General features: G+C 36.9%; 1 protein-coding gene across 1 annotated transcript in view; it reads right to left on the minus strand.

Annotated features, from left to right (window-relative positions):
• CDC42BPB (CDC42 binding protein kinase beta) overlaps window positions 1-18,454 on the minus strand; it is a 167,313-nt gene that overhangs the window by 61,170 nt on the left and 87,689 nt on the right. The window contains exons 12-17 of the mRNA XM_069103758.1: window positions 10,416-10,549; window positions 7,641-7,883; window positions 6,087-6,197; window positions 4,436-4,680; window positions 4,159-4,264; window positions 3,654-3,778 (exon numbers count right to left, since the gene is read on the minus strand). Of these exons, the coding sequence (XP_068959859.1) occupies window positions 3,654-3,778; window positions 4,159-4,264; window positions 4,436-4,680; window positions 6,087-6,197; window positions 7,641-7,883; window positions 10,416-10,549 (964 nt within the window). The remainder of the gene's footprint in view (window positions 1-3,653; window positions 3,779-4,158; window positions 4,265-4,435; window positions 4,681-6,086; window positions 6,198-7,640; window positions 7,884-10,415; window positions 10,550-18,454) is intronic.

The following is an 18,454-nucleotide window of genomic DNA, read 5'->3' on the forward strand; positions in this document are numbered from 1 at the left end:
GTCAGATCCAAAGACTGATGCATGGAGTTTTCAAACAATTGTACATATCAAGCAACCTGTGTGTCTTATCTGAAAACTGGACCCATACTAATAAACCACTTATTATTTCCATGTTCCTCTGATTACTTACAGACACTTAGGAGGTGTAGGGCATCTTTTTTTCTGCCTGAATTCAGGAAATTGCACCTGTTCACTCTCCCCCTCCCAGACAAGAAAGTCTCTAATCTTTCTTCCTACTAGAGATCAGGTTATCTAATGTTGTATTGTTTCCTTTTAACTAACCAGTCTTATTTAATTATTTTTAATGTACAAAAAAAATCTGTCTTCTCCTGCACTTGGGGTCCAGGCCTAAGCTGGATGTCTGGTCCCACTTCATTAACCAATTGGCATTCATTGTTTAATAAATCGATATGCAGGGCGGCCAGGTAGCACAGCGAGTAAGAGCACCAGCTCCAGTGTCAGAACGACCTGGAGATCGAATCCCGGGCTCAGACACTTAGCACCCACCCAGAAACACCTGGCCGTGTAACCTTGAGCAAGTTACTTAATCCCAATTGCTTAGGGGCGGCCAGGTGGCCCGGGCTCAGACACTCAGCACCACACCCAGAAATAACTGGCCGTGTAACCTTGAGCAAGTTACTTAACCCTGATTGCTTAATTTAAAAAAATAAATAAATAAATCGATATGCTCAGAAGATCACTTTTGTGTCCTTAGTCATTTCATCTTTCACCTATCACATCCTTTAACACTATTTCTCAGTAACCTTTTCTCCTTTGAAGTACATGCAAACTATTCATACCACTTTTTCCTTATCCCAACTTTCTTTACTGACTTATTATCTGATACACAGTCTTCTCTACCCCAACTTGTGCTATCAACCTCAAAGCCTTCAGACAGTTCCTTCTCTATTTCTGTTGCACAGTCATGGTCACACATAAGCTCACAGATTTTTAGCACTTCTATGGTTCTGAAATTTGAAACTCCATTATCTTGTTATAACTCCCACCCCATCATTTACATTGACCTACTGTTTGTCCTCAATATGACCTTTCTAGTCCCTTAACCTAGTCCTTCTCTCCCATTTGTCTCTATTCCCAGCTTTGGATTTATGACTTTCCACTTTAATGATTCACTGGTTACAACTCTGAAATCTGTTATTCCTTTTACTGTCTTCCTCTTGTCTGTTCCCAGACTAGTCATCACCAATGAAGAATCACAAAATTGAGGTGATTTCACCAACTATAATTTTATGTTGCCTAACTTTTGTGGAACCAATGCTGGTGCCTGGCAATCTTAAGCTATACTTATTGATTCTCTATTTCATTACCCAGTGACTTGGCAGAATCTTTTCTTCACTGCTCTAGAGACCAACTACAGTTCTACCTCCAATACTTAAAAAAGCTTTCTACTTCACTTTGGATCAGTCAGATCTGAGTTCAAATTTGGCCTCAGGCACTTACTAGCAGTGTAACTCTAGGCAAATCACTCAATCTGTTTCAGTTTCTTCAACTGAAAATGTGGATAATAACTACACCACAGGGCTATTATGAGGATTAAATAATATAAAATTTGTAAAGCATTTAGCACAATGGCCAGTACATAGTAGATACTATATAAATGTCTATTCTCTTTCCTACCTGCCTCCCTCAGTACCTTACACTCAAAAGATAGGATTATGGAGCTTAAGTTTTCACCCAAATTTTCAATTCCTTCTAACTTCACTATTTCAGTGGTTCTAATCATTTATCTCATCTTTCTCATATATTTTTATGTAATCTTTGACCCTTCTATCTTCTTCATATTGCACATCTAATTCATTGTTAAGAACTGTTGTTTTTACACTCCTAATGTTCTTCCCATCCATTCCTGTCTCACTAGCCTAACTACCTAGCACAAGGCCCTCATTACCACCTACTAGATTATCACAGGTTCTAAAAGGATCCTGATCCCTTCACCATCACTCTCTCCCTCCATGTTACAGCATCTTTCACATAACTGCCTGACTAATCCCAGGTATCTAATCATGTCAAAATACTCCTCAATACCATATCACCTATTGGATAAAATTCATTCCTCTGAATTACATCCAAGAACTTAATCCGGTACCATTTTACCGCTCTATCTTTCCCCATATGGTTTCCTACATCTAGAACTTCCCTCTGCCTACAGAATTCCAATTCAATTTAATTCAACAAGCATTTATTGAGCAACCATTATGTTCTAGGTATTGTATTAGCCACTTGGGATACAATGGAAAACAAAAACAAAAAGAAAAATTTCTACCCTAAGCCAAACTCAAATACCACTTCTGTGAAGACACCTTCCCAAATATTCACAATCAATAATGATCTTTTCATCCCTGGACTTACATAGCACTTAGTCTGTACCTCCCTTTATGCACCTATTATATGTTAGTCTATAATAAGTACTTTCTATGTACAAGATAAAAGGCAATGTAGGATAAGTGGATAAAGCATCAGCCTTGAATCCACAAAGATTTGAGTTCCAAGTCCTACCTCTATCATATCCCGAGTTCCCTATAAACAAATAAATCACAGTTTTAGTCCTTATCCCTATATACTGAGTAATGAAGACACAAAGACAAATGAAATACTCTCTGTTCTTAAGGAAACTACATTCTACAAGAAGACAACATGTATACATAGAAAAATATACAAAACAAATTAAAGGTAATTTTGATGATAAAGCAGCAGAAGGAATAAAAAAAAGCTTTATGCAGAAAATAGAACTTAAACTAAAGGGAATTAGGAAATCTAAAAGGGGAAAGAGGGGCTGTATTCCAAGAATAGGGAAGAGAAAATCAAAGGCACAGAGTTAGGAGAAACAGTATTGCATACGGGCAACAGGCAAACCAAATTTGTAATGCAAAATATAAGCCTAGGAGCCTTACTCTAGGAGGGCAGAGACAATGTCTTCTCTAAGTTTTCTATCTCATCTACAATTTAACATATTACTTTGCACAAAGTAGGCATTTAGAAGATCTCTCCTGAATTGAACCTTTAGGGAAGGTTGTACAAGTACTACTATCCCTACTTTTCAGAGGAGGAAACCAAGGCACCAAGAGGTAAAGTGACTTGCCCACTACCTTAAATCCTCTCTCAGCTTTGCTCCAGACTTTCTAGATTTCAAAGCCATGCCTGAACTGCTAATTTATTCTAGAACTCCCCCCCAGTAGCTGGGATCTCTTGTTACCTTGAAACATCCAACCATCCTGTGGTCTTCTCAACCTGGAGTATCTCTCTGTCAGTCTCTTTTCTTTCCTCCAAGCAGCGGCCCAGGCCAGCCAGCCTTCCTATCCCCCTCCAGGCTTTATTCTTCATTACCTAGATTTCAAAATCTTCAAACCTTCTCCCTTCTCTCCACCTTTTAGCTTCCTTTTATATGTTATTTATCCCCATTTGAATGTAAGCTCCATGAGGGCAGCCTACCTTTCTGCTTCTATTTGTATCCCTAGAGTGTAACACCTATCATATAGTCCATTGTCACATGGCTAATAAGGGTTAGAGATGAGACTGAAACACAGAACTTGTGACTCCAAGACCAATGCTCACATTCATCAAGATAATTTTAATTATTTTTTTAATGTTTGCACATTGTTTAGATCTCTAGGGGATCTTAAATTAGCACATACCACTGAATAATTTCTGCAATCTGAGCTTCCCAGTGGGCAACTGAATCCTTCTTAGCTGCCAAATCTTGAAGTTCATCTTCTAGTTGCCTGTTTTGAGCTGTTAGTTTATCCACAAATGCACAAAGCTGAAATGAAATTATTTTCACTATAAAATTAATCAAATTGATGTGATTTGAGCAAAGGCTCAGTACTAACAACATGGCTTTTTCTGCAACTGAACTAAAATTTAAAATAATTCATTCCTTAATTTTCATTATTAAAATTTCCCAAATAATGACAAACCATGTATATTTTCTAATTCAAGGCTGAATGTTTTGATTGGCTGAATTCTTTTTACGTTAAACCAGGACAATTCCTCATTGACTGAAAATGTCCCCTTTAAAGGCTAATAAATCAGATGCTCACTTGATTCTAAAAATTAGTACCATTAAAACAATAACAAGCTTCAAAGATATTAGAAGACTAAAACATTCATGAAAAGTAATCATTACAAAATTTTAATTACCCTTTCAGTTTCAGTTGTTAATTTCTTATTCTCTTCAAACAGCATTGCTCTTTCTCGCTCATATTTGTCCTTTACTGTCCCTACTGCCTCCTCCATCTCATTATGTCTAAGAAGGCAAAGAACAGAAAATACGAAAAAGCTTAGAACTTCAACGTCAATGAATGTATCGCCCCTTTTTTAGCAAACCACAGAACTTTCCACATTAAAAAAGTCAATTATTATTCAGGGTCAGCACAGTGCATCGTAGGCACATTTCTTAAACGAACTAGAAACTTACCTTTCCCGCTTTGACTTTTCCAATTTATCTTTTAACATTAAGATCTCTTTCTGAAGCGCTAACTGATGGCTTTCTGAATCATGCACTTCCTTTTTCACATTTTTAACTTCTAGGACATGGGAGGCCTCTCGCCTGACCAGTTCCTCTTCATAAAACAAAACTTTCTTCTCAAGCTCAGATTTTATTTTGGAAATTTCCTGCTGATGTTCTAAAGTAACACCTGATCCACGGACTCCTTGCTTGACCTGAAGACAATGGTTAAAATGTCAGAAAATATAAAAGAGGCTGCATGGTGTAATAGAAAGAGGGTTAGAATTAGGCAACACATAGTTTCAAGCTCCACTTCTGACACTAGCTATGTAACATACAAGTGAACACATGTAAGTCTCAAACTCTCTAAGACTCATTTTCTTTTGTGAGACTTTGCAAAATGGTGATAATGCAGTGACTATTACTCCCCGCACCATCTGCTAGCCAGCTCCAGTTTGCTATTCCCCAAATTCATTTAAAGATTTTTTTCATTTTCCAAACCGAAATATTTCTCCTGGGCTACCTTCCATTCTCCTATGTGTATTTTCTTCTCCATTAGAAGATAATATCTTTGGGGACAGGGACTACCTCACTTTTGATAGACTTATCCCTAACGTTTAGCACAATGCCAAGGACAAAATAAGTACTTAAACGCTTTTCTATTTATTCAAATGAGATAATATGTGCCTTAAAACATGATATAAATGTCAGTTATTATGATATAAATTTAAGTGTCAGTCCTCATGCACAATTTTATAAAGGTGTTCTCTGTATCCTTTTCTCTACATGAGAAAAATTTTTCATATTTCAGTGGACTGTGAAGCACTTTTAGACCTGTGCTGTGTTATGTGTGACCACTGGGATCCTGAATTATCATACTACAGCAGGGGCTCTAAACTGTTTTTCCAAGTGTCTTTGCACTGAAAAGATCATTCCTTCTCATGTGGTCCTCCAGTGACATATAGCTAGGAAGTAAATTCATACCTCAGGTAAGGTATTATATTAGATGACCTATGGGATCATTTTAAACTCTTAAGATTCTATAAGTTTAAGGGTAAAGTCTGTGGCTATGTAACTGTTTTTCCTGAAAGTAAAACTAAAATGGCTCTTGCAGATATAATTCTTCCCCCCTGGCCTCAGTCCCACACTCTCACCAATTAAAACTCTCTAGTGCACACAGTCTCATAGCAAATCACTTCTTCCTAGCCCTCCACCAAAGCAATGATCAGGCTAGCCTCTCTTTTGTTTCCAAGGGCTATGTATATAAGTAACTGTATTCGTTTTAAACTTAATACAGTTTAATATAAACTAAATTAAAAAGTTCTGATAGCAAATTAAAACAGCAATTATAAAATACAATTTCGTATAAAAAATCAATTAAAAGTATTACAAACAGATGGGTTGGCTATTTATATACTGTGTAACAAGAGGAAATTAAGTGAAGGCAAAGACCCATCTTTTACATTTCTTCATATCTTCCAAAGTACCTATCTACCACAAATGCCTTGTGGATCCCTGTAAATGCATTAATATGTCCCTGACTTTTACACAACCTACAATGGCAGATCTATTTATTGATCTCATTCTATTCTTATTTCTATTTAAAAACAACCACCATCACCTTAAGGGCCTCCAGTTCACTTTCCACTTGCTTAGAGAAGCTCTCACTATGTTCACGAAGCTTGCGTTCCTTTGATGCTTCTGCAATTGCATCTTCAAGTCGAGATTCCAGCTAACAAAGAAAAAAGCAGCTTGATATTTATTTATTATAAAGTAATGCTTATTACACCAATTCATTCTTTCTCCCAAGAGAAACCAAAGACACTAAAATCCCAAAGATCATTCTACTTCCCACCATAACCAAAAGACTGAGAAATATACTTTGTGGCCTACAAAGAATGGTTTATCTGAAATAAAACAAATATTCTAATTTAAGTCAGTAAGAAGAATAAGTTTCTAAGGAAAAATGACAAATAAGGAAAACAACAATTTGCCCTACAGAACACTGATTTTTAACTGAAGGTCAAAGGTACAAGGCAGATGATTCTCCAAATTTCATTAGATTACAATAAAAATGTATGAATGTGAAGCAAACAAAAGCTTTTGAGGTTAAGAACAAGAGATTTTGAGGTAAACATTGACACATAAAAGCATTTAAAAGAAAGTATAAGTGAATTTCACAAAAACATTACAATGTTTGTTTGGGAAAGACGCTAAACATAAACATTAAAATTGCTCACAAATGTGTTACAATCAAGCATGACAAAGACAAAATAATTCACTTTGAACCTTAAGATTTATCTTAAGGAAATAGATAAGCACCAACTATTTTCTTCATATTTACAGCAGTGCAGATTATCTATAGTAACCAAATGGCAGAAGCATAAATTTCTTATTTCTTATTTTTTCCATCTTCCTTTTTATACAACTTTGGCATACTTTACTGGCAAGTAAGTATTTTTGCTACATACTAAAGTATGTTCCACTTACCTAAAAAATTTTTTTGAAGACATGGTAAACACTGGACTGAAACAAGAAATATTAAGTCCAGCCTTGGTTCTACCATGAATTTACTATGCAATTTGGGGCAAGTTATTTTCCCTTCTCTGGACCTAAATTTCTTCAACTAAGCAGCACTGTGGTACATGAAAAGAGCATTATGAACCTGGAATCCAAAGAGTTGGGTTTGAATCCTGCTTCTGCAACAAACTAGCTATGGGACCACAGAGCTGGTCAGCTCACCTCTATTTCCTCATCAAAAGTGCTGGGCTAGAAATGATCTCTAAATTTTTTTCTAAGTTGAACTTCTTGGGCTTCTGTGAAAGCTATAAATAAACTCTAAAGTTCCTTTCTAACTCTAATCTCCCTGATTCTATAACTAAATGGTTTTTTTTTAATTTAGTATATTGGAACTACCATAATAAGAGCTTCAAAACAGAAAATTTTGATGAAATCTATAATATATGTGTTATATATTTACATGTATGTGTACATATACACATATATACATTTTTTTACTTTGGTAACCCAAGGTATTTGGTTTCAAATAAAATTTAAGACACTATTTAAAAACTATGTTTACATTGCATTTTTTTAAAAGAATGTTTTGAGAACACACTGATTTACCAAGGCTGATTAGAGACAATACATTATATTTAAACATATGCCATGCTACCTCCTTTCTGGCTTTCTCAGATTTACGGATTTCTTGTCTCATTGAATCAGTTTTCTGCATGATTACTTCCACTTCCTCTTCTTTGTCACGAAGTTGTCGAGATATCTTCTGCTTCTGTGACCGGAGGTCTGCCATGCGCTCATTGAGCTCTGAAAACTCCTGCATGGCCAGCTTTCTTTGCTGATGGGCATCTTTGAGTTCTTTGGTTTGAGATTTTAATCTTTCTGAAGCTTCAACCAGTTGCTAAAAAAAAAACAATAATATACAATATTCACTTACAAAATCTCTCTAAATTGCAGAAAGGTGCCAACCTGCCCCACCTCCTCTTCACTCATACCACCAGCCTAACTCAGGTCTTCATCACCTCTCAATTAGAATGCTGCAATAGCTTCCATATTGATCTCTGTGTTTCCAGTATCTCCTCTTTCCAATCTGTCCTCCACTAACTGCTCAATTAATATTTCTTTTTTTTTTAATTACATAAATTAACCCATTTATTTTTGGACTATGGACTACAGATACTTGATAAGAAGATTTTACTAGTCTTTCAGTTCCTTCAGTCTTCTGTTGGCATATTTAACTGTGACTGCAGAGGTGGTATTGTAGGTCCATGCAACACCAGCTATTGTTTTCATACAGGATCCACAATGCCAGATACCCAAAGCCCATCTCTTCATTTTGGTCTTGCCAGAGAAGGAGCAGGTATACTTGGCATGCTCGTTAATTTCAATTTTCTTCACCATTTTTCTGAGGGATGCACCATAACATGTTCCATATTTACCAACAATTCCGACCATCTTGGTACATTTAGCCATGTTACCCATTCCAAGGCTGGAGCTTGAAGAGGGTTCAAATAATATTTCGAAAGCACATATCTGAATTGGTCATTCCCCTGCTCAAAAAGCTCCAGTGCTTCATAATGCCTCTAGGATAAAACACACGACACTCAAAGGCCCTTCCCTATCTTGATCCAGCCAATTTTTTTAGAATTATTAAAAGTATTCCCCCCCTTTGTGCATTCTACAATGTAGACAAACAGGCTACTCACTATTGTTCTGAGTGTATGACATTTCATCTCGTCTCCGTGCTTCTGTACAGGGAGTCCTTACTGATATGCCTGGAATATACATCCTTCTCCCATCTATCTCTTACAATTCCTAGTCTTCTTTTAAAGATCAACTCAACTGTCACCTACAATATGAGACCTTCCTTGAGCCTTACAGCTAGTAATGCCTCTTCCCCCAGATTACCATGTATTTATATTGCATAAAGTTACACATGTACATACTGTATTCCACAGTGGAATAAAAATTTCCTACGTGTAAAAACTGTTTCTTTGTTGTCTTTATACTTCTAAGTATCTACTACAGTGCCTGACATAGTAGTCACTTAATAAATCCTTGACTAACTGATAAAGAAGCAAGTCACAAGACCATCATAGGGTTACTGGGAAGATCATAAGGAAATAGAAGGATCAAGGGTCAATGAAATGTCATGTGCTTTAGACTTTTAACTGAATAAACAAACAAAATTTATAACATCAAATATGAACATTACTTCGAAATTAAATTTGATTAGAATTTTATGGGTAAAAGAATATTTCTCTTCTATGTTTCAAAGGGGAAAAAATATGAATTTTTTTCTTTTTCATAAGGAACTTCACCACTAAAATTTCTATGAAAGTCTGCCAAAGCATTCAACATTCATCATACTGTGAAATAATTTAAAATAAATGATGCAATTAGATGATCAAGTAGTCTAAATCAACAAGCTCAAATAGAAACAGATCCCTGCAACCCACATATTACTTTAGAAAACCACAAATTAACATTATGTATATTGCATTGTTTTATTTTGCTAAACGTTTCCCAATTATATTTTAATCTTGTTTCCTCTGCAAGTGCTTTGGTTGAGGCCTAAGGACCATGAGTTTAACACATCTGACCTATAGGGTACATAATCTATCATAATTACCATGGCAAAACAATTGAATAATGTAGTTGAAGTAAAAACAAATTGAGTAGATGACTTCTTGAATAAGCTCACTTCTACAATGGATACAAATTCACAAGAACAGGTGAAGACAGTCAGACTTTGTGTAACAAATGTGGACAAAACCAAGTTGTAGCTCTGCATAAACCCTTTAGTTCTAATATAGCCACAGGAGAAACAGGAGAAACATTGAATGCTAAAGAACATTTTCTTCTTCCCTACTAGAACTTACAAATGAAGCTTAACTTCAGTAACAATGTATCACTTTAAAATAAGCTAAAAGATAGCATGATATAGATTGATAAAGAGATAGCATAGTATCCTACCTCTGACATTTGCTATGTGATCCTGAGAAAGTAAATCTCTATGTGCCTTGAGCAACTCTGTAGAATTTAACTACAAAGTCATAGATAAGTCTTCTAATTGGTAGAAAATGCTACTAATTTTGGAATTGTCCATGTTGATGAAAGCATAGGTTCTTTACATATCTACACATCAAGCTTATTTGGCTGTGTAAGATTTATGGATTTCTTATCACTATTAGAAAATGATTTTTTTTTGTGATAGAATTAAATGAACTCAAATGGAGAACTGATTCTTTAGGTGAGCGGCTATGCTGAGAATAACTTGAAAGTAGTGGTCAAATACTTATACATTATGATGGAAAACTTTTTTTTAATTTCTAAAGAATATGCCATTAAGTAGGTATGTAAATCAATCACTTTTCAAATGGGTTTAGAATGGGTTTGTGTCTCCTCCCCTAAGAGGTAGAAGCCTGGCTACCTTCTGCATATCCTCCTTTTCTTGCCTCAGCACTCGGAGCTGCTTTTCTAGGGCCTTCAGTCTGTGTGAAGAATCTTCATGCTCCTGGCGAAGTGTCACTGCATCCTCAAGTCGTCGCTCCAGCCTATTGGAATCTGGACAAAAGTCAAAATCAATTTTGTGTTCCTTTATATAAAATAAACAATGTGTATGTACCCACTCATAAATACGCATGAGTATCTACAGAGAGAAGCACATGTAAATCTACATTCAAATGTGCTATTTGTAGTAAATTTTATGATCTTATTAGTTCCCTATTCCCAATCACCTTAATTGGACTTAGTAGCACAAAATCTTGTTCTTAGCCTAAAATTTTCAGGCAAGAAAGGCTTCGAGCAGGCTAGTCATATTCTAAATAAATAGAAAGGTGTGGGGCCACTTCCAGTTGTCCTGATCTTTATCTTGTCACTGGACCCAGATGGCTCCGGAGGAGAAAAGGAGGCTGGTGACTTTGCACAGCCCCGCCTCACTGAAATCACTTCCAAGCCATGACGTTATCTCCCTGGTCCTCTTTAAGAATGAAAGAGGACAAATAACAACAACAGAACAGAAAGGCTTCATGTGAATGAAAATAAGCAAACTTATCTAAAAGTGCTGATTAAAACAGAGACTTGTTGTATCAGAATAACCACGTCTGGCCTAATAAGTAAAGATATTGAAAATACATGCAAAGTACTCTTTACCCTGTTTGAATTCAAGTACATCAATCCCAATATTTGCTGAGCTCCTACTATCTATATGTGCTCAAAACAGAAGCACAATTTGACAAAGGCTACTGAGGAAAAAAAACCAGCTTGCAGAAAACTGATTTAGATTCACATATCATGACAAATTTCAAATGGATATGCAATCAAAATATAAAAAATTACACCATAAAAAATTAGAAGAGAATGGAAGTCCATATCTTTTATAACTAGTATGATCAAGGAAAAAAATTCAAGTTTGAACAAAGAACAGAAGAGATTATAAAAGACAATTTTGATTTTAAAGCTTCTAGACAATAAATGCAGCTAAAAGAAAAAAGATAGTAATGAAAAAAAGTCACATAACTCTGAGAAAAGTCTGACATCCACAATCTGTAGATAATTGATAAAATTTTGTAAGCTAGACACCTCATTGTCTAATAAACATATGGTCAAAAAGGCAGGAACATTTTTCAAAATAAGTAAAAAAAACATTCACAATCATATTTAAAAAAACATTACAAATAAAAAATAATTAGGGAAATGTAAATTAAAACTCATCCCTATAAAAATGACAAAGATTGTGAAAGATGGAAAAAGTCAATGCTGAAAAGGCTATAGGAAGATAAACATGAAAATTTACCACTGATAAAGCTGTGAATTGGTCCAAATGTTCTAGAAAACAAACTGGATGCAATGAGTAAGAGCGCCAGCCCCAGAGTCGGAAGGACCCAGGATCAGTTCCGGCCTCAGATACTTAACACCCACACAAAAAAACCTGGCTCTGTAACCTTGGGCAAGTTACTTAACCCCAATTGCTTAAAAAAAAAAAAAGAAAAGAAAACAAATTGGAATTAGTTAAGAAAAGTCACTAAGCTGCCCATAATTTCAGATCCAGGAATTTTATTCCTTGGTTTACATTCCAAGGAATTAATTACAAACCATCAACAATTAAAGTGTCTGCCATGTGCCAGTCACTGTTCTAAACATTTAGGATACAAAAGATAAAAATGAAACGTGTACCAGCTGTTAATGAATTTACAATTTAGTGGAGGAAGACAACACATAGGTATATACAAAATACATACAAGGTAATGAGATGAGAGGTAGAAGGGGAAGGAAGAAAATATTAGCATGTAGGGGGATTTAAGAAAGGTCTGAGGGATAGTAACTGACTACTGTCTGAATCTGGATAAGGTGATATAAGAGGATGGAGTAAATATCAAAAGAGGAGAGGGTCTATGAAGTGATGGGGGAGCTACTCCCCAGTGGAACTGATACTGAATAGCAAGAAGCCTGCCTACCCCTCCTCTTGGCCCAGTGTGTCTAGCAAAATGAGAAAAAAATGTTACATCCAGTAGTAGAAAAGGTGGCCAGTAATTCAATTATCCTAAGGGGGAAACTAAATTTCCTGTTACTGCAATGAGAAGGATGGAGTGTCAAAGAAAGAAGTCCAAAAGGAAAGACAGTTTGTTAAAAACAGAATATGCTGGAAGCAGGAAAATTCCGTGTGCTTCCCTCAACCACCTCAAATACCTATAAAAAATGACTCTAAACAAACTTTAGGACTACAGTACCCACAAAGTGACAGAGAGAAACAAACCTCCCACTAAAGGCAGACTGGCAGGTAGAGAGAAAGGATCCATTGCAGCACACTAGGAGCAGAGCCCAGCTCCATATGAGCCTGCAGTTTTAGCCCCAGGGCACCCCAACCAGCACCAGCTGGACGGACTTCAGGAGAGTGGATCAACAGCAGTTGTGGCGGTTTTGAGAATTTTCAACCCATAAATGCCAAAGACAAAATGAGAGGTCAGTGTGGACTTTGGGAACTGGGGTTCTAGAAGTGCAGTCCAGTCACTGCCCCTGGAGGGAGCAGCGGCTAAGGAGCAGCAACCACCACAGCATGGCTACTTCAGAGCTCCTGGCCTGCAGGTAGTAGGGGGACAAGAGACCAGTCTGAGTGGTAATCGCTCTTGCTTTAACCTGCTTGGATCTGGATTGCTATCTAGGGTAGAGGTCCTGGGGTATGTGATGAGGCACCAGAGCTGGTGGAAGCTTCAAAAAAGGCACTCAACTAATAGGTCTGGCATCTGTGAAAATCCCAGCGATTTAGGGTTTTCACTCTCCCCTCTGGAAGCAGAGTTCTACTGTGACAAAAAGCTCAAAAGTCAAGTAATTGAATAGCAACATGAGCAAGCAAAGGAAGCAAAGCAAGCACAGCAATCTGACTTTAGATTCCTATTTTGGGGACAAAAGGGATCAAAGAATGAAACGGGAGTAAGACAATGAAGTCAGAACTCCTGGACCAAAAGATTCCAAGAAAAATATGAATTGGTTACAAGCCATGGAGGAGCTTAAGAAGGATTTTGAAAACCAAGTAAGAGAAGTGACAGGAAAACTGGGAAGAAAAATGAGAATGATGCAAGAAAATCATGAAAAGAGAGTCAACAACCTGACTGAAGAAAATAACACCTTAAAAAATAGACTAACTCAAATGGCAAAAAGAGGTTCCAAAAGGCAATAAGGAGAATGCCTTAAAAAGCCAGATGGAAAAAGAATCTCAAAAGTTCATTGAACAGAATCATTCCTTCAGAATTAGATTGGAGCAAATGGAAGCTAGTGACTTTATGAGAAATAAAGATACTATTAAACAGATCTAAACAAATGAAAGAATAGAAGACAATGTGAAATATCTCACTGGAAAAACCACTGATCTGGAAAATAGGTCCAGGAGAGATCATTTTAAAATTACTGGACTACCTGAAAGCCATGATCAAAAAAAGAACCTAGAAATCATCCTTCAAGAAATTCTCAAGGAAAATGGTCCTGATGTTTTAGAACCAGAGGGTAAAAGAGAGGTTGAAAGAATCCACTGATCGATCACCTCTTGAAAAAGATCCCAAAGGGGTGGCCAGGTTGCTCAGCAAGTAAAAGCACCGGCTCCAGTGTCAGGATGACCTGGGGATCAAATCCGGGCTCATATACTTAGCACCACACCCAGAAATAATAACTGGCCTTGTAACCTTGGGCAAGTTACTTAACCCCAGATTTCTTTAAAAAAAAAAAAAAAGAAAAAGATCCCAAAAAGAAAACTCCTAGGAATATTATAGCCAGGTTCCAGAGTTCCTAGATCAAGGAGAAAATATCACAAGCAGCCAAGAAGGAACAATTTGAATATTGTGGAAACACAATCAGGATAACACAGGATTGGGCTCTACACTGAGGGATCAAAGGACTTGGAATATGATATTCTGGAGGCCAAAGGAGCTGGGATTAAAACCAAGAATCACCTACCCAGTGAAAGTGAGTATCATGTTTCAGGGGAAAATATGATCATTCAATGGAATAGAGGACTTTCAAGCATTCTTAATGAAAAAAACAGAGTTGAATAGAAAATCTGACATTCAGATACAAGAAGCAAGAGAAGTACGAAAAGGTAAACAGGGAAAAGAAATCAAAAGGAACTTATCAAAGTTGAACTATTTACATTCCTACATGGAAAAATAATAATTTTAATTTATGAAACTTTTCTCAGTATGAGAACAGTTAAAGGTGTGTGTGTGTGTATATGTATACATACATATATATGTCTATATAGGAGGGCATATGGGCATATGAATACATATGGGAGTATGTGTATATATGTGTACAGGTATACATAGAGGGCACAGGACCAATTGAATAGGAAGGGATGATACTTAAAAAGGTGAAACTGAGAGGTGAGAGAGGAATATAATAAGAGGAGATGGGGAAAGACAGAATGGGGTAAATTATCTCATATAGAAGAGGCAAGGGAAAACTTATAATGGAGGGTAAGAACAGGAAGGCAAAAGGCAATGGGTCAACTTTAATCTCATTGAATTTGGCTTAGGAAGGGAATGACAAACATACTAAATAGAGTATCTTACCCTACAGGAAAGTATGGGGGAAGGGGATGAAAAGGGGGGATGATGGAGGGGAGGGGAGGGCAGGTTGGGGCAGAGGGAAGTTAGAAGCACACACTTTTGAAAAGGGACAGGGTCAAAGTAGAGAATAAAACAAGTGGGGGCGGGACAGGATGGAGGGAAATAGTCAGTCTTTCACAATATATCTATGGAAATGTTTTGTGTAGTTATACATGTACAACCTATACTGAATTGCTTATCTTCCCAGTGTGGGTGACGAGCAAGGAAGTGACAGAAGGAAAGAATCTGGAATTCAAAGTTTTAAAATCAAATGTTTTTTATTTTTATTATTATTATTATTATTATTATTATTGTTTTTGCATGCAACTGGTAAATAAGATATACAGGCACTGGGATATAGAGATCCATCTTGCCCTACTGGAAAGTGTGAGGGGGAAGGGAGGAGGACATAGGAGAGAGCAGATTGGGGGAGGGGATATACAATGGGATTACTGTTTTGGGGTGGTGGGTGGGGGAAAGACAGGGAGAAAATTTGTACCTCAAAATCTTGTGGAAATGAATGATGTAAACTAAAAATAAACATAAAATTTAATTTAAAGAAATAGAATATGACTTTTACAGATCACAAAGGAAGTGGAGGGCAGAGTTGAATAGAGATCTGGAGGGCAATAGGGATGACACAAATGCATATGAGAAAATAGAAACTGATCCAAAAATGTGTGTTTTTTTTTATTTCGATAACTACATTTCAATAATTGGCTTCTTTTTTGATCCTATATATTTTACTTTATGCATTTAAAAACACTTATTATTGTGAGAAAGGGTCTGTAGGCTTCACTAGACTGTCAAAGTGATCCATGAAACAAAAAAGCTTAATACTTGTACTGTATAGTCATACTATTTTAATAGCTTTAGATTATTATTCCCTAAGAAAAAGTGAGTGTAGATAAGAGGGGAGGACAAATGGCAACATGCCTGTGCTGGGCAGGACAGTGTCCTAGTGTGACAACTGGTCAGGGTAAAGTCCTGTCTAGGGCTGGCCGATTAAGAGAAGATTATAGCGAAGCTTGAATCACTCACACTCTAATCCAGGGTAACTCTGCCCTAGATGGAGAACCAACATTGGGTAGATTAACTTCCTTTGAAGAAGGAAGAAAGAAGATGAGGGCTGTGGGGGTGGAGAGGGTCTCTTGAGGAAACCTCCAGATCAAAAGAAGGATGATTTCCTGATTCCCATTTCAATGTGCCATTTGAAAGATAAAGTCAAATTTTAGAGATATAAAAAAAGTTGCTAATTTAGTCCAGGCTTATTTTATTTCAGTTAGGTATAGATAAAACTGACTTTCTCCCCTTCTGAACCATTTTACACACTGTGAGTGGTCAATCTTTTTTTTTTTCCCCTCAGTTACTACAAAGTAGGGAGGCTGATTCCAAATGGCCTTTCTTCAAACTTTTAGCAAACTTTATTCTCTCTGCAGTTTAAGTGCTACTAGGTAAGACTTGAGTTGGGCCCAACACATTTTGCCCTCGATAAAAACGATGCAATGGTGTAGTGGGAGCAACACTGGATCTGGAATCAGAAGACCAAGATCTGAATACTGGTCCTGGTTGTGCTACATGACCTCTGTGGTCTCTTCCAGATCTAAATCTATAGTGCTATGATCACATACAAGTAAATTTTCAACCTGTACAAAGACTACTACAATTTACATGATGAACACTGCATTGGTGGTTATTTAAAAATTACTTAAAAATCCAAGAGGCAAACAAGAAGTGCCGGTTACAGTCATTTGGTCAGCTAGCATTTATTAAGCACCTGCTACACGCCAGATACTGTGCTAAGTGCTGGGGATAGAAGGAAAGGCAAAAAATAAACAGTTCTTGCTCTCAATCTAATCAGGAAGACAATGTGCCAACAATGATGTAGAAACAAAATTAAAACCCTGAAAATGAGAGTCTCAGAGAGAGGTCACTAAGAGCAAGGAGAAAGGGAACAGCTACTTGCAGAAGGTGGGGCATGAGGTGACTTGAAGGAAACCAGGGAATGGAGGAGGTGGAAATGAGGAAGAACATTCCAGGCATGAGGGACAACCAGGAAAATGCTTGGGAGCAGACAGTGGAGTGTTTTATTCAGAGGAACTTCAAGGCCAAGGTCATTGCATCCTAGGGTATGTGGGGGGGAAGCGGAAGCGGATGTAAGAAGACAAGAAAAGTAGGAAGGAGGGCAAGGTTATGAAGGTAACAGGAAGCCACAGGAGTTTGCTGGATTGGAGGGAGGAGGAAATGTGTGTGTGATATGGTCACATTTGTACTGTAGGAAGATTAATTTGATAGCTGAGTGGGGAGAGATTTGAAGATAGAAGACTAATCAGCAGACTATCGCAACAGTCATAAAATAATGTGAGCCTGAACTGGAGGCTAATACATAGGCAGCACATAGGATCAAGGGCAGCTGGGTGACACAGTGGATAAAATGCCAAGAATGGAGTCAGGAAGGCTCATTTTCCTGAGTTCAAGTCTGGCCTCAGTCATTTCCTTAGCAGTAATAGGGAACTTGTGAAAAGACAAAAGTTTGGGGGAGAAAGTCAACAAGTTCAGTTTTAGCCACATTGAGTTTAAAATGTCTACAGGACATTTAGTTCAAGATTTCTAACAGACAAGACTTGCTAATAAGAAACAAGATTGGAGGTCAGAATTTATGGCTAGACAAGGAGATCTGAAAGTTATCTACATAGAGATGATTAACTGAAACCATGGGAACTGATGAGATTATCAAATGAATTAATACAGAGGGAGAAGAGAGAAAGTCCAGGATAGGTATAATATGGATGAAGATGCAGCAAAAGAGACTGATAAAGAAAGGTCAAGTGGATAGGAGAGAACAAGGACAGAGTAGTCATGACAAAGAGCCCAAGAAAGATAAGGATTGAGAAAAGTTTTCAAATCTTTCTAATTTTATCTGAAATCATATTCATCACTTCTTATGGTACAGTAAAGCCCCATTATGTTCATGTACTACAATTTGGTTAGCCATTCCCAAATGGATGTGTATCAGTTTTGTTTTTAATTTTGTGATGGTACAAAAAGTGCTGCTATAAATATTTTGGTTCCTGAGACTTTTCTTTCTAACTTTGGTCTCCTTGAGGTGTATGGCAGTGATTTTAGTCACTGTCTTAGCCTCAATTCAAAATTTCTTTCCATAATGAATGGGACAATTTATAGCTCCACCAACAAGGCATAAATAACCTATCTTTGCAGAATTCCTTCAATTTTGTTCATTTCAATCTTCAGAAATCTTTGCCAATTTAATAAGTGAGATGTGAAATCTCAGAGTTGTTTTGATTTGTATTTTACATTTTATTAATGATTTGGAGCAATCTTTTATATGCCTGATGGGTTTCTGATTCTTCTT

This window comes from Petaurus breviceps, unplaced genomic scaffold, assembly GCF_028583685.1.
Source record: "Petaurus breviceps papuanus isolate PSGF00001 unplaced genomic scaffold, PetGlider_PUasm1.0 64, whole genome shotgun sequence".
NCBI classification, from domain to species: Eukaryota; Metazoa; Chordata; class Mammalia; order Diprotodontia; family Petauridae; genus Petaurus; species Petaurus breviceps.